The 22,835-nt window shown below is 38.3% G+C and overlaps 1 protein-coding gene across 2 annotated transcripts in view; it reads left to right on the top strand.

The window, feature by feature from the left end:
- Window positions 1–22,835, top strand: part of HRH2 (histamine receptor H2) — a 75,262-nt gene that overhangs the window by 18,532 nt on the left and 33,895 nt on the right. For both annotated transcript variants that reach the window (XM_075209205.1, XM_075209207.1), the window contains exon 2: window positions 20,273–21,858. In XM_075209205.1, the coding sequence (XP_075065306.1) occupies window positions 20,741–21,858 (1,118 nt within the window). In that variant the 5' untranslated portion in view covers window positions 20,273–20,740. The remainder of the gene's footprint in view (window positions 1–20,272; window positions 21,859–22,835) is intronic.

The raw sequence follows: 22,835 nt of genomic DNA, 5'->3' as shown, positions 1-22,835 counted from the left end.
TCGTTCCAAGGCAGGCAACGTTGTGCATCCCCGGTTTTAGTAAGAGGCACAATGCTGCCAACCTCTTAGAGAAACTGAGGGAAATAATCTTGCAGTGGCTTACCCCACTTACACTCTCCTGGGGATTTGTGGTGTCAGACAACGCCAGTAACATTGTGCGGGCATTACATATGGGCAATTTCCAGCACGTCCCATGTTTTGCCCACACAATAAATTTGGTGGAGCAGCATTACCTGAAGAGTGACAGGGGTGTGCAGAAAAGGCTTGCGGTGGCCTGCAAAATTGCTGGACACTTTCGGCATTCTGCCACTGCCTACCGCAGACTCGAGCAACATCAAAAAAGCCTCAACCTGCCCTGCCATCACCTCAAACAAAAGGTTGTAACGCGCTGGAACTCCACCCTCTATATGCTGCAGAGGATGGAGGAGCAGCAAAAGGCCATTCAAGCCTACACAGCCACCTACGACATAGGCAAAGGAGTGGGGATGCACCTGAGTCAAGCGCAGTGGAGACTGATTTCCGTGTTGTGCAAGGTTCTCCAGCCGTTTGAATTTGCCACACGAGAAGTCAGTTCCGACACTGCCAGCTTGAGTCAGGTGATTCCCCTGATCAGGCTGTTGCAGAAGCAGCTGGAGAAAGTGAGGGAGGAGCTGTTAAAGCATTGCAATTCCACAAAGCATGTAGCTCTTGTGGATGAAGCCCTTCGTACTTTTTGCCAGGATCTGAGGGTGGTCACTCTTTTAAAGTCAGAGGAATACATTCTGGCCACCGTGCTCGATCTTCGGTTTAAAGCGTATGTTGTGTCTCTGTTTCCGGCGGACACAAGTCTACAGCGGTGGTCAGGAGATTGTCCTCTGAAGAGGATCGTGACATGCCAACAGCTCCTCCTTCATTTTCTTTCACACCTGTGGCTGCGAGGAAACAGCTGAGATTTCCTAAACGACCCGCTGGCGGGGATGCTGAGAACATCTGGTGCGGACTGAAGGACCTGCCAACCATTGCAGACATGTCTACTGTTGCTGCATTGGATGCTGTCACAATAGAAAAAATGGTGGAGGATTATTTTGCTGACACCATCCAAGTAGACATGTCAGACAGTCCTTATTTTTACTGGTAGGAAAAAAAGGCAGTTTGGAAGCCCCTGTACAAACTGGCTCTATTTTACCTGAGTTGTCCCCCTTCCAGTGTGTACTCGGAAAGAGTTTTTAGTGCAGCGGGGAACCTGGTCAGTGAGCGGCGAAGGAGGTTGCTTCCTCAGAATGTTGAAAAAATAATGTTCATAAAAATGAATTATCAATTCCTCAATCAAGACCAGCCCTGGCCTCCAGATAGTACAGAGGGACCTGTGATTGTGGAGTCCAGCAGGGACGAATTGATAATGTGTGAGGAGGAGGAAGTACACACTGTAGGGGGAGAGGAATCAGAGGTTGAGGATGAGGACGACATCTTGCCTCAGTAGAGCCTGTTTATTTTGTACAGGGAGAGATGAATAGCTTTTTTGTTGTGGGGGCCCAAACAAACCAATCATTTCAGGCACAGTTGTTTGGTAGTCCCTGTCGCTGAAAAGATTGGTTTGTTAAAGTGTGCATGTCCTATTTCAACAACATAATTCCAAGGACAATTCCATCTTGCAACTATTTTTTTTCTTTGCCAGCTCTTTTTGTGGGGGTCCAAACAAACCAATCATTTCAGCCACAGTTGTTTGGTAGGCCCTGTCGCTGAAATGATTGGTCGGTTAAAGTGCGCATGTCCTATTTCAACAACATCAGGGTGGGTGGGAGGGCCCAAGGACAATTCCATCTTGCACCTCTTTTTTTGGCATTATGTGCTCTTTGGGGCCTAGTTTTTCAAACTGCCATCCTGTCTGCCACTGCAGTGCCACTCCTAGATGGGCCACGTGTTTGTGCCGCCCATTTGTGTCGCTTAGCTTAGACATCCAGCTACCTCGGTGCAACCTTTTGGACTAAAAACAATATTGTGAGGTGTTAGTTGTTCAGAATAGACTGGAAATTAGTGGAAATGAATGTTATTGAGGTTAATAATAGTGTAGGAGTGAAAAAAAAACAAAATTATGGATTTTAGCACTTTTTAAGCTTTTTTAAAAAAAAATCAGAACCCAAAACTCAAAATCAGAACCAAAACCTTTAGTGGGGGGTTTTGGCAAAACCATTAAAAACCCAAAACCTCAAGCTAATCAGAACCCAAAACCCAAAACACCAAAAGTGGCCGGTGCACACCCCTACGTTTTAACTGTCTAGTGACAGTTAGACAAAAGAAGTAAGTGTCAGATTGGTTCCTGTGGTTTAGTTGCGTTTTATTATAGATTCCTGATGTGACCATTTATTTCCCCTATATTCTAGTGCTGTAATTGTCGACTTGCTTAAAGCACTGCACTTGATATTAATTGACGTGAGTGAACGCTTACAATAAATTATTTATTGTAGCAATCTCTGCACTGTTTGTACTTATACACAGTGTAAACTTTACATGTGAATGCTAGGCTATATTGATAAATAAACCCTGCACAACAAGGAGAATGAGTAATGGAGGGGTAGGAATGAAGGAACAAATAAATTAGTCTTTAGTGCACCTTTCATAGGAGAGAAAGTTTAATAGGTGAAAATATTGGCTTGTACAAGTAGAAAAAAGTATGTTAATAAAATACTATTACATGTGGCATGGGGATGCATTAAGCTTAGTCCTCCCTAGGCCTATGTTGTTCATAAAGCCCTTATAATAGTAATTTTAAGAAAATAACAATAGTTCCTTATAGCATATAGATGCTTATGCTTTAGTAGCTTGTAAATCAAGATTGTAGTGCATAACACAACCATCCATTATTCTCAGTAATACAGCAAATATGTTTACTATTTAAAATTTGTGTGACTTGTCTAAGGCCTCTATAACTCTTATCATTTAGAAACCTGATTAATTTTGTACTACACTGATAAAAATCTAATAGAAATTGAAACAACTATGTTTAAGCAGTTTAGACCTTTACCTGAGGCTGTGTTTTGGAAGGTTGTGAGCAAGGATATCGTCATTAACAGGCAAGCAACTTAAGGTGATGCCTGTCCTTACATAGTGTCTGTAAAAGCATCTTGTGTTTTAACATGATAAATCTCAAGCTGTGATCAGTCTGCTGTCCTTAGGGAAAAAGCTGTGCACAACTGTTACAATTTCAAAGTATAACAGCAACTCGGTAAGAAAAGATCATTTCATGATGGAACATTATACATTTATATTGTTGCTTTCCATGTAAAACCAACTAAAACAAACTAATATATTAATATTACTAGATGGCACAATTTAAACAATATTCATTGTTTTGAGGTCAGGAGGATTTTTTAAAGGGGTCTTCCTCTTACAGATGTCTAATTTATTGGTGCGTACATGTGCTTTCACTGAACTTTGTCTTTCTAGCTTGTTTTTCACCAATGCACTTGCATACAAAATAAAGCTATCCATAAAGTTTTGATTGTTGAATATTTAATTGTTTTAAAGGTTAAAGTCTTGTTCTTAAAATATATTGCTGTCTATAGCTGTTTCATCAATGCCTGCTCTCTTGGCTGCTGAATGGTGGTATTACATGAATTCAACAAATCTGCCCAGTGGATACAATTATATATCATGTGCAAAGCTGATCGCCAATGGCAACAAAGAACAAACAATTCTGTTAGGATCATCATCATCATCATTTATTTATTTATATAGCGCACTAATTCCGAAGCGCTATACAGAGAACTCTCTCACATCAGTCCTTGCCCCATAGGAGCTTACAGTCTAAATTCCCTAACATACAGACACACACACACACATAGAGACATAGACTAGAGTCAATTTGACAGCAGCCAATTAACCTACTAATATGTATTTGGAGTGAGGGAAGAAACCGGAGCACCCAGAGGAAACCCACGCAAACACGGGGAGAACATACAAACTCCACACAGATAAGGTCATGGTTGGGAATCAAACTCATTGCTGTGCTGTGAGACAGAAGTGCTAACCACTATGAAAGTTTTGATGGAAAACACTGTAGTATGTCAAAAGCATAAAGCAATTCATTTAGAAAAATGTGAAGAATAGCATGTACAAGCCAATTAATTAAGTAGTCTGGAGGTTGGCAAATTATTTGAAATTCTGACATTGAATTTTGGGAGTCCTTTGGTCACTCATACTTAATTAATGTCCATAGGGTCATTTCCATTCAAAAAGAATCAGGAGTCAATTTTAGAAATTGTCTCCTTTCCATATAGTTATAAATACACTGTTGTTCATATAGAATAAATTAACTCCTTTGTAGCAGTGTGTAGAAATGATACACTACTTCCAAAATTTAGGGACCAGTGTCCTTCTGTCACTAGGCTCATGCTTTGACTGAGACTTACTATGACATGCAATAATGACAGAACTGTTTCAGATGTAAACTGTAATAATGTGGTATATCTCTTTGTACATCACTGTTTCAATACCCACCAGAGCAATGTATGGTGATTAGCTGTGCTATACCTTGACATTATGCATTTGCAGCTTGAAATTACAGCCAGTGCTCTGGGATAGAATTCAAATTTAACAGCATTCTCAAACACGGTGGAATCTGTTATATCACTACTGCTATTGCAGAGCCATCATTTGAACGTTTACAACGTGATTGCTGAAAATAAAGTGTGGCTTATAGTATATATTTCAGAAATTATCATGTCATAATAGAAACAAAAAATATATGTAGTTCTTTTTGTTTTAAGGTTAAAAAAACATACTTCACATGAATGGTTGGCCAAAAAAAGATGTATCAATTGCAGCTTCAAAGTAAAGACTTATGGCCGTATGTAGGGTTGGACGCAATTTACGCTTACATTATACGTACTGGAGAGGAGTTGCAGACCGAAGTAACAATGGAGGCATAAATATATGGATCAAAAAGGAAGAAATTTGACAGTGCTTTGGGTGCTGAACAAGCATACAACATGAGTAAAAAAAATTAAACAAAATACTGTGTTCCAACGTGCTGTCAAATTTCTTCTTTTTATAATTTTTTTTAATATAAGAGGTTGCAGTCACTTGTCTGGCAGCTGCCTGTTTGCTGTACTAATGTGTTCAGTGCCATAGGGTTTTGTTTGGTTATTGTATCATGCAACACTAAGGAAGGAAGATGATTGTCTGAATTTAAAATGGTTAGAACTCCAATCTAGATTTCTTTTCCCATGTGTAGGTTCTGTATTCTCTTGTATTCTCTGTATTTGTCTGAGGGACACAATTGACCTGATTCTCACAATTCGAAGTGACATTTAATAATAAAAGAGGTTTATAACATCTATTCTGTGGTTAAGTTGAAGTGTCAACTCTCTTGACTTAGGGCTTTCTTAAAAATCATTGTCACTTTAACCACAGCACAAATCAACACTAAGCAGCCTTAGAGCATGAAACCTCACAGGGTAATTTATCAAAGTCTTATTACCATATGGGGATATTGAAAAATATAGGTATGCTATTTAAAAGCACATGCTCTGTATGTTTTGGCACAACCTTTTGTTCTCGTATGATTGTTTTGACTATGAGCAACTGAAGGGGAGGAGGTGATTGAGAAAGAGGACCAGGGAAATTGAAATATGTATTTAAACAGTATAGGCAGGAGATAAAGGGGGTAGTGTGGGAAAGTAATGAAGGAATGTGTTGAGAGACGGAAGGCGGAGGTAAGTGGGAGGAGTGTGGATTACTGCATGTATAGAGGGGTGGTGAGAGAGAAGGTATGTACAATAAGGGGGAAAAATCAAGGGATTGAATAGTGGTGTCTGAATCAGGCACTACAGAGCAGTGGAGGGACACTTGTAAATATGGAAACTGCTAAGTAGTAGTAACAGAAGTAGTAAGTGGTAATACCTAAAATTCTCTATTGGGAAAGAGTAAACACAGAGAGAGATAGACATAGAAAGAGAGGAGTACAACCCCAGAATATGCAGCCTGACTTGAGTCCAGCCAGACAGAAGGGCTGGGAGGAGTAAAAGAGGCAGAGTTTGCTGAAAGGTGCTGGAATGTGCTGATTGAGGGACCCATTTTACAAGTAACCTCTGCCAGTTAACCACCAGAGGAGCCCAGTGAAGAACTAATAGCTGATCCCTGGCCAGAGAGGGAGTCTCCTTGCCATGGTGAATTGCATGTGAATAGAGAGGACATCAAGCAATAGGAGGTCTGGTCCCTGCTGATTACTGCTGAGGCCTGCCCAATATCTTGTCTCAATGGTGCTCACAGATAATAAACACATATGCACCTATAGAGACTGAGACATAAGTGCATAACCATTCTTTTTCTGAGTTGATTACTGTATTGCAGTTTTTATCATACAAAGACACAGTTAACTTCAGTCTGTTGGTGTTTTCCCTTCTGTCCCTTCTGGAGGACTAGTAAAGATATTCACTGAAGAAATATATTACTGCCCAGTTCATGTAACCCAGGTTACCAACCAAGTGCACCATAGTACCTAACATTCCTTATTTTTATTATATTGTTTGCATTAGATAACCAGAGTGAAAAAATTCTGGAGTGAGTTTAAGTGTGGTGTAAACTGCAATCTATTATTCTAATACCACTGTGTGTATAGAGGATCATTATGCCCCAGTATTTAGTGATTCAGCTCTAACCTTCATTCCCATGTGGTGTGCTGTAGATACACTATATGGACAAAAGTATTTGGGCGCTCGTCCATTATATCAACAGGAACAATAATGACATTGGGCCTGATTCATTAAGGAAGTTAAGCAAGAGTAAGTTTTCTTACTTAAGTTTTCTGAACAAAACCATGTTGCAATGCAAGGGGTGCAAATTAATTTTTTATTTTGCACATAAGTTAAATACTGGCTGTTTTTTCATGTAGCACACAAATACTTGATAGCTTATTTGTACAATGAAATTAAAGGTTGATCTAGGAAAAAAAGCCAGTATTTAACTTGTGAATTTGGGAAATTGTGCCCATTCATTCTCTAGAGCATTTATGAGGTCAGGCACTGATGTTGGACAAGAAGGCCTGGCTCGCAATTGGGTTGACAAGGACTTGATATGTTGGAGAATCTCATGCTGATATTCAGTGTCCCTGTGGGGTGAAGATGACACCATGGATATCGGGTTAGTGTTGTGCTTCTGCATTGTATTATCCTAAGAGGATCTGAGGCAGAAGTAGTGATAAACACCCTGAGGTACTCTAGCATATGAGAACATGGGGAGGTTTCCCTGCCACAAGTGGCCTCCTTTTTAGCTTCAGCCTTTTTGTCTTCACCCATTAGGATAGAGGTAGGTCTGTTCGCATTAGGTTACTTGAAATGCAGCAGCACCAGTCAGCAAAAATACATGTGGGGAGATGCGGCTAGCCACATACCCTCAATGGTTCAGAGCATGGTGGAGGTTGGTGGCTACAGGATGCTAGAATGTGGGTAGGTGTGTATGCAGACCCTGTAAACAATCCTCTCAAGAAACAGTTGTGCATGCCCAACAATGTAAATCACCAAAGTAATATTATGGATAGTGAAGAGAATGGGATATCACTTAATGGCCAGCAGGTGGCGTCAGAGAGATGCACACTCAAAGTCAATCTCATAGTTGTTCAGAAAGCCCAGCTTGATTATGCAGGCTGGAATGTGGGGTGACACAGAAGTTGTATGGAATCTGTTGGTGAGACAGGGGCACATGAATGGCTGTCAGCCAGGTTGTACCCCAAGTGAATAGCAGTTCAAAGTGAGGAGGCAGCCCCCAGTCTCTAGTGATGCTTCAATGGGGGGGATGGGGAACACCCAGGGGGTTGGACACCCAAAGCAGTTGCTAGCCTTTAAAGGGAGTGCAGACTCTAAAAGTCACAGCCACAATCACCCAATGTATGCACCTTTTCAAATAATGTGGGGCAGTTGCAGATCCTCTCTCCTCTGGCCAGCAATGGAATTAGGAAGTCCCGGGTGCTGGTTTGACTGGACGGGACCTATGTGCGTTGTCTGCCCTGCCTGAGTGCTGGGAGTTCTTGTGTAGAGGACCACGTGACCCCGCCAGACTCCAGCGAGAGTCTCCCGGTCACAACTAGATTGGACCGGTGCGTCCACTGCAGCTTACCTGTAAAAGGAGGCAGGTGAGGCAGGTTCATGAGTGAGGGAATCACGAACAATCCTATAGATTGTAAGCTTGCGAGCAGGGTTCTCTTACCTCTCTGTCTGTATGTATTACCCAGTATTGTCTTATCAATGTTTGTTCCCAATTGTCAAGTGCTACGGAATTTGCTGGTGCTATATAAATAAATGTTGATGATGATGATAATGATGATGAGGGACAGCTGCAACCCAACCATAGAGGCCTTGGCCGCTCAAGTCAATGAAGCAAGGTAGGCCGGAGCTAGTAGGGCATGTAAACCGAGTCAGCCAGCCCTTGAGGTTGTGCAGGTGCCGGTTCTGCAAAAGGGGGCCCATGGTTCTCATTGATGGCCCCGATTTTAATGGATTTTGGGATGGCCAGGTACAGAGATCAAAAGAGGTATGTCTGCTTCCAATGCCATCCAAGCCACACACCAAAATAGACCTTTTTATTTTATAGGAATTATATTAATTTAAGGTTGGGGATCTCATCCTGCTAGTCGGAGGCCTGCACTGCTCTCTGCTTGTATTCTGCACTGTGCTCGCTAGTTGCCGTTGACATATGCCCTGTGCAATTCAGGATGATAAACCTATTGTTAACAGCTAAAACTGTGTGAGACTGGTGTGACAACTGGTGTTAGCTCTGCCATGTTATAAGTAAAGGTGTCCACTGTGTTGTGACAGAAGCCTTATCAGTCTGGGAGCGTTGCTGTGCATTATGGGGGGTGTTGTTTAACGCCACTTGTGGGAGAGTTCTTTTGAAGAATGTTTCAAAAATTTCTTTGCAGATTAAGCATATATTCCCATTTTAATGGTGACAGTGAAAAATGGGGGGTGGGATGAGATAAGGAAGAAGGGCAGGTGGGCTGATGGTTTCATCTGTACTGCACCCCACAATTTCTGATGGTGGACCTGAGCACAGGCACATGAAGCCTGCTGCTAGTGCTTCTGACAGTGTAGGACACCCAGGGGCCTCGGGCATCCAGAGGGCCCATGAAAGTGCTCAGCAGCATTATTGATTGGTGCGGGGGTGGGGGCACCCCCGGCCTGATCAATGTTGCTGAGCCTGTCACTGTAGTCCTTCCGTGGCGCTCAGTAATCTTACTGAGAAGATCTCGCGAGAGTGAGACTATGAGTCTCACTCTCCCGAGATCTCCTCAGTAAGGAGCTGACAGCACGCTGTGGAAGGACTACAGTGACAGGAGAAGGAGGTAAGCACTTGGGGAGGGCAGGGGGGGGGGGGGGGGGCGGCCGCGGCTCACGGGTGGGCCTCACAGGGGGCAGCTCACATGGGGAGGGCACACAGGGGAATGGAGGCCCCCTTAGCCCGGTGGCCTTCATTCACTTAATCCGGCCCTGGGGACACTTCTGCTCCAGCTGCATATTAATCAAACTATGTTCTTCTCCCCTTTAAACAACATGGCAGGTTCCTGTATATGACTGTTTGTTATGTCTGTTATGAATGGTCTTTTGGCTAGTGGGAACCAAACACCTGTTGCACATTACAACAGAACACATGAATATTGCTTACCCTGAACGATTTCCGGCTATGGAGCATGAGACTGAGCAGCGATATGCTCCAAATTAATCCGTCTAGAAAGTTGTGTCTACAGCTTCTGTTTTTGGTGGTCCAAAAAATTGCTTCTCAAAATCAAAGTACCCTTAATAAATATATAGCTCATACCCAACTCTACATAAGATGCTCAGTGTTTAGGTGCCCCCTAACCATTGGCTCTCTAGGCAATCGCTTAGGTTTGCCTAATGGTAATTGCCCTGTATTTATGGAAAATAAGATTTCATTAGCTGTATGTAAAGAGGCATGACAACAATTGATTTGTTTTTATAAAAGCAGAGGTGTGGCTGAAAAAGTAAGCTCTATATCATCTATAATAAACATAATGTTGTGGCTTCCCAATACAATAAAACCATCAATTATAGGGGACAGATTGACAAATGACAAATGCAGACAAAATTTAGTGGTTTTGCAACAATTGGTCTGTTTTAAAAAAATACACAAGTTTAGATAACAATGTATTGGCTGGATATTTATGCACTTGGATAGCAAATGGAACTAATTACAAGTAGAGAATAGATTTTTTTTTTTGTGTGTATGTCTGCCAGTGGTTTCTAAAAATATAGCAGCTGAGATGTCAATGTATTCTCATGTATTCTCATGGTGTACTATGTTTCAAACACCTCAAAAGTCAGCCCTGCATGTACAGTAGAGATGTGCGCTGACCCTCGTGTTTTAGTTTCAGAACCGGTGTCGGTTCTAAACCCGTGTTTCGGCTTTGTTTCCCAAAAATTGCAAAAGGTTTTTGGTTTTGGATCTGGATTTAATTAAAAATTTTAAAAAATAGGTAAAATAATGTAATTTTGAGCTGGTTTTCCTCAAATAATACTATATATAGCATTAACATTAATTTCCATTCATTTTCAGTCTATTTTCTAATGATTCCTTCACAACTGTCCCAGTGTTCACCAATTTTGGCAAAAGTCTGCAGCGAGCTGTCTTAATGAAGGATTTTGTAACTTTGCCATCATTACATTTGTTTTCTTTGATTCAATTAAAAAAATAATAAACTGCATAGTGTTGCTATCTCCGTTTTATTGCACCCAAACCTCCTTCGAATGTTCAGTCTTACTATTACTGTAACTGAATAAATAAATAACCACATGAAAACCAATGTAAATTTTGAAAAATATAATTTTTTATTTAAACAAAAATTGTGATGGAGAGAGCAATGCTAACAACTAATAGCAAAACAAAACAGTGGAAGGTCAAATTGCCATTACACCACTGGTCCCAGGATATAATCCTTTACAATGTTATGGCTTCCTAGTAACTGTCCTAAGTTTTTAGAACTAGCAGAAGAAGTCTACTCAGGAGGCAGCAATAATTTAATTACAGCCGCTCGTCCCGGCTGCCTGTTACTATCCGGAATGCAGCGGCAGTGTGAGGCGTCCCTGTTGCCCTACACCCCTTCTTGGGGACTGCCTCTGCTACTAGTCTCGGGAAGTCCCCTTTACCCCAGGGCTGGAAGAAGCTTACCTCAGGGGAATGATTTTTCAGCCCTTTCTCCCCATAAATATATGAGTCCCTTGGTTTGATTAAGAGTGACAACATTATGTCACAGATATACCTCACTCCAAGGACAATGCCATCTTGAATTACACCATTTAACATTGTGCCCTCTTGTCATCTTTTAAATGTCTACCTATGCTGCTGTCTGTAGTGAAAGATTTTGTAAATGTTGGATTTTGTGCATAGTATTCACAGGCTTTTAGTATGGCTGCAGGCCACCTGCATCTCTCAGCACCTTCATTTATTTATATAGCGACTGCAAACTAGGTAGCACTTTACAATTGGGTATATACTTGTCTAAATATCTAATAATGCCTATGTCCATAGAATGACATCTGATTGTTACTGCCTCTTCACTCTCCATGATACATGCTTTGTAATGTTCCAAGTTTAGTGTGTGTAGCTTTTCAACATTTTTATCTCATGCACCTTACACTAAATTATTTTGTTGTTTAATTTATCTACTGGGCTTACTTCAGTTTGTGGCATGGCAGATGACACTTTTTTTGCAGCTGCTGCAATGTTGTACATGCAGTCACTGAATGTAGAAAATGCCCAGACAAAACCCGCATATGCAAACACCCTTTTTTTAAACTATAGTTTTCACTGAATGACTCTTTCAAAATAAACAAATATTGAAAAATAGAAAAGATTAGAATATAATAATATATAGCGGATTTTTTTTGGGGGGGGGAAGTGCAGCTGCTGATGAATTTCACACGAAAACACCCATTTTTTTTCTAAATGATTTCATTTGTCAGTGCCCCACACAAGATTACTTTAACTAGAAAATCTTTCAATTTTTAAATAAATAAATCTATCTGTTTTTTTTTTGAATCTGCTGCTAAAAGAAAACTACAGCAGACTTTTTTTCTCCAAAAAATAAAATTATACTTCTTCGTTCGGAATGATCTATGATCTATCTAACTCAGTCTGTATATACTGTATAGTACTTTTATATGTTTGCAATGCAATGCATTAACAACAACCAGTAGCCACTAGTCTGGGTAAAGTATATTTCAGATTGAAATTAAAAGCAATTGATCAGCAAACTATTCTAGCTGACTAATCTCTACTAAAATGCTTTACAATAATAGCAGGATTCTATTGCTGTCCTATGTCCCTGGTTCACCCTGAACGCTATTTTCTGAGCAGAGCACTGCAGCTAATCTCCTCCATACACGCTGTCTGTTCTAAAATGGCAGTTGAGAAAACAAGAATACAAGAGATGGCAATACAAAACTCGTAAGAGCTTTGCAAAAATATTTTTGCGGAAATGACGTTTCTCCTCGTTTTGAGACCTGAGTTTGCTGGGAGAAACCGACTTGGTTTCATTTGGGTCCCCAACCTCTGATCTTGTTGGATTTCACATAATCCAAACCTCTCATCTCTAATTTATAGTATCATATTTATAATCTGCAAATAAATAGTGTATAGAAATAGTATAGAATGTCCATATGTTTTTAGTAATAGAGTGGTATTTCAAGTCATCTGAAATTAACCATTTAACAAGAGAAAATCTGAATCTATCTGACAAGTAAGGTGCATGGGGGATCTGGCCACACATTGCAGAAGAACACAGACATCATTGCAGAACTCAATATATTTCTGGGTAAAAAATTAAAATTAAAATGTTATTTTATTACATTAAATTTGCATTTAAATATAATGAGCGGATATCTTAGTTGCATAACTTGTACAAAGTATCCATAATACAGCTACCTTTTGATATTTCAGAGAAAAAATGAAAATACAATGAAAATGATCCTTACATTGCCCTGAATTCGACATGCTCTCTCTTCAATTAATTGGATTTTATCTATACTTGTATATGTATTGTAGCAGGAAAGAGCATACAAGAAAACATCATTTCAGTCTCTCAAAATGAATGGCTAAAAGAAGGAGAAAGTTGTTCAATTCCCCTATCTGAATTACCCAGCCTTATGTGTAATCCCCTGCCCTTGTGATATACTCAGCCTGGGAAGACAAGGGGAAGTATCTGTGTGTTCCATATGTGTTCTACAATTAATATTTAATCTCGCCTTCTAACCAGTATCTAAAGATGCAGTTTATTTATAAAAATAACTGTGAAATATAAATTCTGAGAATGTACAGTTCAGAGGTTATTTTGTAGCTTCAGAGATTAGTTGTGGAAGCTTATAAATCCATTTTTCCTGATTTTGAGTTAAGATAAAGGGATTTCTGTGTGTAACAATTACAACAATAGTTGCTTCATTATAAGTTTTTTAGTGACTAAGCAATATGTCAGCTTTATAATGTTACAATGCATTATAATGTTACAATGTTTAATACAGATTACACACAAAGCTTTTCAGCAGACTTTCTGATACAAATGTAACTATTAAAGATGAGTGAAAAGATTCCAACACAATTTTAGATTCTCTAGATTTCAGTGATTAAGACCTATGGATAACTTTGTGCAGCTTCCATGGGGAAAAAATATAGAGTTGAAAAAAAAATGTTCTTTTAAGTTGTTTTTGATCAGCAAGTTCTATAAACCAGCTAGATGCAAACTTTCACACACAGGTGTATTATAAATGTGTATATGTAACAAAGTTGATATATAGGGCAGATTCAATTGACCACATAACTGCCAAAAGTAACGTGGCCCGCACACTATTGCCATTACTACGGTAATAATGTGCATTTATACCGTTACTACGGTAATTTCAATGCTGATTTTTGCCAGCGACTCAGGGAGCAGCGAGCAGAAATCCGGGTTAACATTACTGTATTAACAGTCACTTAATGCACAGGCCGTGTTACTTTTGGCAGTAATGTGGCCAATTGAATCTGTGAAGGAAGGTGGAGAGGTGTTCTTGCAAGGCTTCATCTATTTCATTAGTCCTGCTCCATGCATCAGAAATGCAAAATAGCATGCAAAATACATGAAAAGTGCCCATGTGGTTTTTATAGCATGCTTCAAAAATACCTTAAAATGCAAATATGTGCTTGACATGCGTACACACACACACACACACACACACACACATACTTCTTGTGCTGTCTTTCTTTGCTCAACATATGAAAATTGTTAATAGGGGCAGTAATGCTCTAAATATTGTACTCCAATGCAAACACCATTGTAATACTGTAATGTTTTTGGAAGAGACTGCACATTCCTGATTTAGTTAATGTCTTTTGAGCTCCGCAAAATGAATTTATTTTTATATGAGGTGGTGGTGATTCACTATTTGCCATTATTTTTTGGTGGAGTGTCTTTTGCACCTTCCATGCCTATTTAACACAGGAGAGTACATTAAAATATACTCAAAAACCAATATACCTAAATTATTTAAATGTACAAATGTGACACAAGAAATAAAGACAGTCCTGATTTCCACTCTCTCTATATCTATTTATGGCATTAATAAGGATTCCAAGAAGCAGAATTTTAAGGGAAAAGGAAAAGTTGCAATTAACTAGGGGTGGTCCATTCCTGACAGCAGGCAGAACTTAAAGTAATGTTTTTCCTTTAGCCAGTATCAAAGCTGAATTAACATAATGGGCTTTCTGGGCTATAAATCAGGGGCCTGGGGGAAGCTGACTAACATAGATTTTTACTTAATAATCCTGCCGTCCCCATATATCACTGCCAGTGCCTTCCATTCATTCTTATTAGGCAGATGCAACTAACAGCCAATCTGATGATGTTAGCTGCTCCGCTGTCAGTGCGAGTGGTGAGCAGTACGCTACTTAGTGAAGAGGTCTCGTGAGAAGAATAAGAAAGTAGAGGTGCCGCCAAGAGCCTGCACTGAAGAGGAGAGGGCCAAGTATGTGTTTTTCTATATATCAACGGAAAAGGAAGAGCGGAGGTGATACATTGGGGATGAGGGATGGGGGGGTGAATTTGCTACATGAGGGGTGGGGGCCTTTACAAGTTACTGGAGGCCTCATAGTACTCTTAGCCCAGGGGCCTATATTGTCTTAATCCAGCCCTGGCCACCTCCTGTTGGTGTACTCTGGCCAGAGCTTTGAACTGGGGACCCTGTTCTGGGCCTTCCACTGGAAGGATTTGGCATATGGACATCCCTGTACTGATTGGGATGAAACCAATGTGAGGTGGTCTAGTTGGATCCTTGCCAGGTTTTAGGAGGTTTCAGGTCCCAGTCGGACTTTCCATTGGTGTACGCTGTGCAGAACTTTAACCTGAGGAGCCTGTTCTGAGCTTTCCACTGGATGGATTTGGATGAAAACTTCACAGACTGGTGGTAACAGTGGATCTAGAAGACCCACTAGGGGGTTGAGGTCCCAGTCTGACCTCCTAGAACTTTGATCCGGGAAGCCTGTTCTGGGCCTTCCACTGGATGGATTTGGATAACATTCAATATAAAAATAAAAATGACACTGGGAAGCCACCTAATGGGTGTGTTGGAAAAGCTTCTAAGCTGCTAATTATTTTTAAAATGTTGACAGGTACATCCAACTCATTGTTGGCTTAATAAGTTGAAGATTTAAACACAAGCAATGCCATGTACTTCAGCTAGTTACAACTAAATAAAAATAGATCCCAGGCATTATGCTAATGATATAAGATAGAACGTTCAATTCAAAGTGCCTTTGCTAAGCTTGAATGGGCCACATCTAATCAAAAAGAATGCAATGTAGTGACTCAAAATAGCTTTGGACAGTTTTAGCAAAAATGTGGAACATTGCAGCAGATCCTGTATACAGTTCTTTGCACACTTTCTCTTAATGTGGTCTGTAAAATAAAACCTTTGAAAAAGAAAATAACATTTATTCACTAGTTCAACTGATAATTGAGGAAATTGATATCTTTGTGTAGTAGAAACTACTACCTACAGTAATACCCTTTAATGTACAGGTGAAAAACAGGAATATATATGGTTTAAAAGTCAATGAGGGTTCTGTGGCTATAAAAAGTGACAAGAGCCTTGATACTTCATATAAACATCAAGGTAACTTCTAGTGAAAAGGTTCATGTAGAAAGTAGGTTTATAATTCTTATGTCAGAACTCATTAAGAGTAAAGGTACTTTACATAGGAATTTACAGGTATATTTTTTCTATTATGAATTTTATCAGGAAGAACTCACTGGACATTATCAGAACCCAATGTGCCCTATACTCACTTTTTTCATTATCACACTGTGTATGTAGCAGGTACTTTCTGATTATACCTAGAATGGATAAAATTACTTCAGAAATTCTACCAACAAAAGTTAGACACAGGAGGGAAGATTTACTAAAATTTCTAAAAAGAAAAAGTGGATAGGTTGCCTATAGCAACCAGATTCTAGTTATCATTTTCTAAAATGTACTAGATAAATTATAGCTAGAATCTGATTGGCTGCCTAAGGCAACACCTGAGCTTTTCCTGAACTTTTTTGGCAGAATTTTTACAGTAATTTTATCCATTTCAGGTATAAACAGAAATTACCCGCTACATAAACTGTGTGATAATGAAAAAAATATCTAGCAATATGCATTGATACATTCTTATGGCAATAAAGATGACAGACATGCGCATAAATTGTGTATTGGGACTTCTATTGACATTTAGTAGACTTGTTTAGTATGCTAATTAAGACGACATGTGGGAAATAGGTATAAAAATGAATAATTGGTACGTCACTTAATTATATTTAATACATTGCTTTTTTTTTGTACAAAAAAACGTTATAATGAATACCATATAAATAGAGAATGCAATGGAAAATTGGTCTACTACCAAAATAATCCTATTTAACATTTAGAGTAGACTGCAATGTATGTAATTTAACTCATGTCTTAGATGGATGAAAGGGAAGTATTCTATAGGAAATCCAATGTGCTTAAAGCAGTCTTAAAAATATCCCCCACACTTAGGTAAAGGTGCTATTTATTTGTGCATATTGAAAATAAGAATGCAAATCACATACAGATCAGAGATTAGCCTTTAATGTTTTCTGTTTCAGGTCTCTACTAATGAGGTTTGATTTGCTTTTGTTGCATTTCCCCCAGAAATGTATTTGCGAGCCGGGAACAATGTACATTCAAATGGAGATCTAAATTACACATTGCAAAAATAGGCAAAGAATGTTGCAAGGTAATGTGTGTAACAGTAGTATGAATATATTATTCAAAAGCACACTGGAATTTATTGGATTGTTGATTTTTTTCTCACAACTAATGGTAAACTTTAATGTTAAAAGTAATTCGATATGGCCAATAAATAAATCTTGCCTAAATGATTTATTGTCTATACTGTGATCATCCATACTTTAATTTTACATATCCTATTTACATCTGAAACATATTTCCCTTTCATCTTTTATATATGATATACCTATAATTCGACTTAATGTGTACATAGAAGAGACAAAGATAGCATGTATGTTAATGGCCACAAAGAAATCTGTTTTAGCTAAATTACATATCCTAAAGCTTCCTAAGTGAAGTTATTTGGCAATATTACAATCTACCTAACTGTTTCTACTAATTGCATTGTGTTCCAGTCATACACAATTAAAGAGCTCAATTTAATTTGTGAAAATCTTGGAAATAAGCTAATTACAGCATCTCCCTCCCTGATCTCTATTTTACAATTTATTCTTCGTCCACTAAATCCAATAGAGAAGGGCACGGTGTTAGTCTGAAAATCACAACACTTTTATACTTTTTAATTAAGTCTAATTTCTTCAGTCTCCCAGCTCTCCTACTTTGTCTGTCAGAAGTAATCAGCTAGGAAACAATAGCATATTCATACTGGACAAACAGAACAATAACTACTCTATCTATCTATCTATCTAATAATATTACACATGTCAATTGAGTAGATTTATTACATACCTTTTTTACCTCTTTTCTGACTGGGATCATTGTATTCCACTTGAATTTTCCAATGAGTTCACAAGCCAGATATCAACATTTTGCCTAGAAATATTAGCCAATTGCCTTTTGACCTTGCCGTTAAAACCTCTCTAACACATTAGAAGAAATCCACATTTGAGTCACCTTCACCATTGTAATAGTAAGAAAAAAACAAAAGTGTAAATATAATTATATATATTAATTAATTGAGATGAATTATAATTATATAATTTAGCATATAATTTACAACTCAGGGTAACAAAAAATGAAATCAACATCAATAAAGAAATTCTCTTGAAGAGATTTATTAAAGTGTTATGTCCATATAGTAGCTACAAATATTGTTCAATGCAATTATTGTGGTTCCAAAGTACACAAGAGATTTAATAGCCAAATTTAGCAGAGCACAATAATAATAATATAAACTACAACCAATACATACATGTCTGTCAATCCTGATGTCTGTTGGTAAAGAGTGACCATTCCTGAATCAGGGGCTGCTTATATGCTGTTAAGTTTAAAAAAAACAGTGAGGATGTCACAAAATATACACAGATAACACAAAGAGAGTTCTTCATTGGTCCAGGGTTTACAATGTTCCAGTAGACTGCAGGTCAGTTCATTTGCTCCCCTTACAAAGGAGGGAGCAACTCACTCCAACTGTTGCATACGTGTCTTCCCACAGAAGAACCGGTTTAAACTGACACATAAGTAGAGTGCTTTTGATTATTAATCTCATACTGCTCATATTTAGATGCGATTGTTACTCCACCAAGACCGGGTTACTGCTGGTGAAATATGGATTAATATGAGACTAAACTCTATATATTTTAGCGGACCTGAACCATAAATACTGTTGCTATAATATTATCTGTGTATAAATAACATTTAATTCATTTATTAAATAATCGAGTATGAATTGGAACTTTTAGAAAATGTGTACTATTTACAAATGTAAGTGTGCGTGTTATTTACCCGTGTGATTGCGTCATTAGACGTGGCGTATTAATTGCAATCGCACGGCAAACCAATATTAATTCATTTAGCTGACTTCATCCAATTATTTGACTTCCACAAAAGGAATATAGGTCAAATGTCACACACTCTTTATAAGGACTGGTATCTCAAAACAAAGTGGGAAAGTGGAAGTGTGCAATTTACTATTAAGTATGTATATTTAATGTTGAAATTTAGGTTTAACTGCCATGATTCTTTGTCCTTTCTGGCAGTAGCACATATACAATAAATAACAGTTACTTTTATACACATCTCAAAAAATAAAATTTGCCAAACCAGACTTTCATTACCTTTAAATCTGCCTGTTAGACATTTCTGTCGTGTGATATGTAGACAAGATTTATCTTTGGAAAATAGTGTTCTAAATAGCCTAAAGTTCTTTCCAATATTTAACAAAGAGCATTAATCCAAAATGCCCATACAAAATAACTGTAACAGATTTATTCCAACTTTTCACCTGAATATTATCAATCAGGATTGCTCTAAATTAATTGAAAGATTGAAATCAATCTTTATTTTTGCATGCACCGTGCATGAGAACTGTTTTTAAAATTATTTGTTTATTGTCCTTTAAAGAGTGGCGTTACTTTGAAGCCACAATCATCACAAAAAATGAGGCAGATGGTCCCATTATTGCTACAGAACTAGCCCCCATTGTAAATAATTGTAGAGCAGGTATTCTAGCACTGGACCACTCCTGGTCACTGTTGCTTGTAAAACTGGGATGGGGTTGCTCAATTCTACTTCGGTTGTTATTTATTTGCTGAAATTTTCGAGTAAATCGGGTCTATTTTGCGAATATATGATAACTGAATAAATGAGTTCTGATGTCATACCTTCAGTGTTCATTATGAAAACATGTGCATTATAAGAAATAAATCACCATCTACTATAAATTATTATGGATATCTGAAGTCACCTCTGAGAGTTGTGATGTATGTAAAAGCACTCATCCTCAGTGACTTATAATATTGTTACAATTTGAAGCAGGTACCATATTTTTCAATACACTTTTATCTTATTATTACACACAGAGGACATTGTTTCACAGACTACTCCCTTCGATACACTGAAATATCACTTTGGTTAATCTCTTGCTACACTGGTAATTAACACCACAAAAATGGACATCAATTGCAAATGAAACATACTTATCTTACCATCATATTATTTGAGTAACTTGATATGTGTATTATTCTCTTCTAACATTTACTTCTTACTCATCTTTGCAGGTTGTGAACGATTCTGCTAATTAAGAAGAATGCTGCAATATCCGCACTATCTCAGGTGCATAAGAAATGCTGTTGCTGCCTGCCATGGATAATCAATTAAAATACAGAGTCTGGAGCCAAGAAGTCAATATAAATGGTCAAAAATACCATATATATAGAAAAAACCTAAACAAAACAGTTTAACTGCTCCTTAGAGAAAAAGCAAGAGTATAACAAAGAATCGTATTAGAAAAAATAAAATAAAAAAATATTAAAAGCCAAGCAGTTGCTCCAGGACATAATGGGGTCCAGCAATGCTTAGTATAATATATAATTGCTGGACCCCTTGTACAAGTAACCATAAATGAATAATATCCTCTATGAAATCTAATATAATATAATACCTCTGAGAATGCCATATATTAGCTAACTGTGACCATAAGCAGCAACATAGTCAAAGCTACTGCAAGGAACTGTAGACTAAAAGTAATGTGTTCTGTCATGGATGCAAACCTTAATAATGCAGTTGTTACATGTTGGAAGACAGTCCTATATAATGTTCTCATTGGTGTTGTGCTTGTGCTAATCATTGTCATTACCATATGTGGCAATGTGGTGGTTTGTCTGGCTGTGGGATTTGACCGGAGGCTCCGAAGTATGACAAATTGCTTTATCGTGTCATTGGCTATCACAGACCTACTACTGGGTATTTTGGTGCTACCTTTTTCAGCCTTGAACCTGTTACATGAAGAATGGCCCTTTGGATCTACTTTTTGCAACATTTATATCAGCCTTGATGTTATGCTGTGTACAGCCTCTATTCTAAATCTATTTATGATCAGCTTGGACCGCTATTATGGTGTTACAGCTCCTCTGCGCTATTCCATGCTTGTAACTCCTTATCGTGTGGCCATAGCTATGGGTGTTATATGGGTGGTATCACTTATGGTCTCCTTCCTTCCAATCCACCTTGGCTGGAATACAAAAGATAAAACTATACAAAACTCTAGAGGAGGGGATAACAAAGAATGCAAGTTGGAGCTGAACAAGGAATATGTATTAGTTGATGGTTTACTAACTTTCTATCTTCCCTTAGTCATAATGTGTCTCATGTACTACAGAATTTTCAAGATTGCCAGGGAGCAAGCTAAGAGAATTAACCATGCCAATTGCTGCAATGCTGTGAGTCCAGCACTACCCACAGTTCGGGAACATAAAGCCACTGTGACTTTGGCAGCTGTAATGGGAGCTTTTATCATCTGTTGGTTCCCTTATTTCACTGTATTTACATATGAAGGAGTGAATAATATTGAAGTGGACGAGACAGCCTTCTTAATAGTTCTGTGGTTAGGCTATGCCAATTCTGCTCTCAACCCAATTTTGTATGCTGCTCTAAATAGAGACTTCCGTACAGCCTACCAACGCCTCTTACACTGTAGACGTGTGGGCCCCCTTAGCCATGAAACCCCGCTAACCCTACTTCACATTCGTCGTCCCGGCGAAAGAACTCTACAAGAAATACAAAATATTCATGAAGAAAAGCCACACAATCTGCAAGAGAAGAATGGAAAAGAATGTAGTCCATTCATCAAAGATGCAGCAGACAGGTAATTGATTCCATTAAAACATTAATTTGCAAGTTGGGATAGTTCTTAAAAAAAATAGCACATTATTAAATTGTATATTTGCTTTTACACTGACAAATGCAAAAATTACTATTGACCTAACTTCTTTCATTTGAGTGAATCTGGTGTTTTTTTATCATAAAGTTGATGATATGCAGTTCTCAAAAAAAAGGTTAAAGAAAAATAAATAAATAAATTAAAAAAAAAGGTCAAAGGAAATGACTTTCAAACCCAATATTTCTCCCACGTTCCACTATTCCCCAGAGAGGTATAATAAGCACTTCCAGCAAACTAATTGCAAAACTTGGTTGCTTCCTGATTCTCCACTGCTGCTTCCCTTCCAGTACTTTCTGGTGTTTTGATCCATTATGGAGAACCGACACTTAAGGGACACACCTCAGACAGCCAGAATTGACTCACATGCTGATTTTTTCAGTCACTGCTGAAGAGAATTATGTCTTAACAGTGTCATATCTCTCCTTTACTTCACAGGTCTGGGTTCTATTAGTAGTCAAGGGTGCAGGGAGCTGTGATGTGCAAGAAAGTATACAGTACTAGAGAGAGCAGAGAGTATTCCAGTTGTGTTATTGGTGGGTCTATGAAAAAGCTCACATGAAAAAAACCCACAGGAAAATTGCTCATGGATAAAACCCCACTGACATAAATGGCAACAAGAAAAATACACGGAAAATTGCTCACACAGAAAATACCCACATGGAAAAAAACCCACAGAGAAAAATGTCCACCGGAATAAATGCCCACAAGAAATATGCTCACACAGAAAAATACCCACATATAGTAATTTAATATTGCTAACAGTGGGCTTTAACGCTCTTGAGTGTAAATATTTTTAAGATAAATACAGGAAATCGTTTTTTTTTTATCAACAAACCTTATTCAGAACAGAAAAAAATAGAAACAGCAATTATTTAATAATACATTTTTAACCCATAATGAGA

The sequence above is a fragment of the Mixophyes fleayi genome, chromosome 4, assembly GCF_038048845.1.
Source record: "Mixophyes fleayi isolate aMixFle1 chromosome 4, aMixFle1.hap1, whole genome shotgun sequence".
NCBI classification, from domain to species: domain Eukaryota; kingdom Metazoa; phylum Chordata; class Amphibia; order Anura; family Limnodynastidae; genus Mixophyes; species Mixophyes fleayi.
Note: the sequence above shows the minus strand (reverse complement) of the source record. Positions and strands in the feature narration are given on the sequence as shown.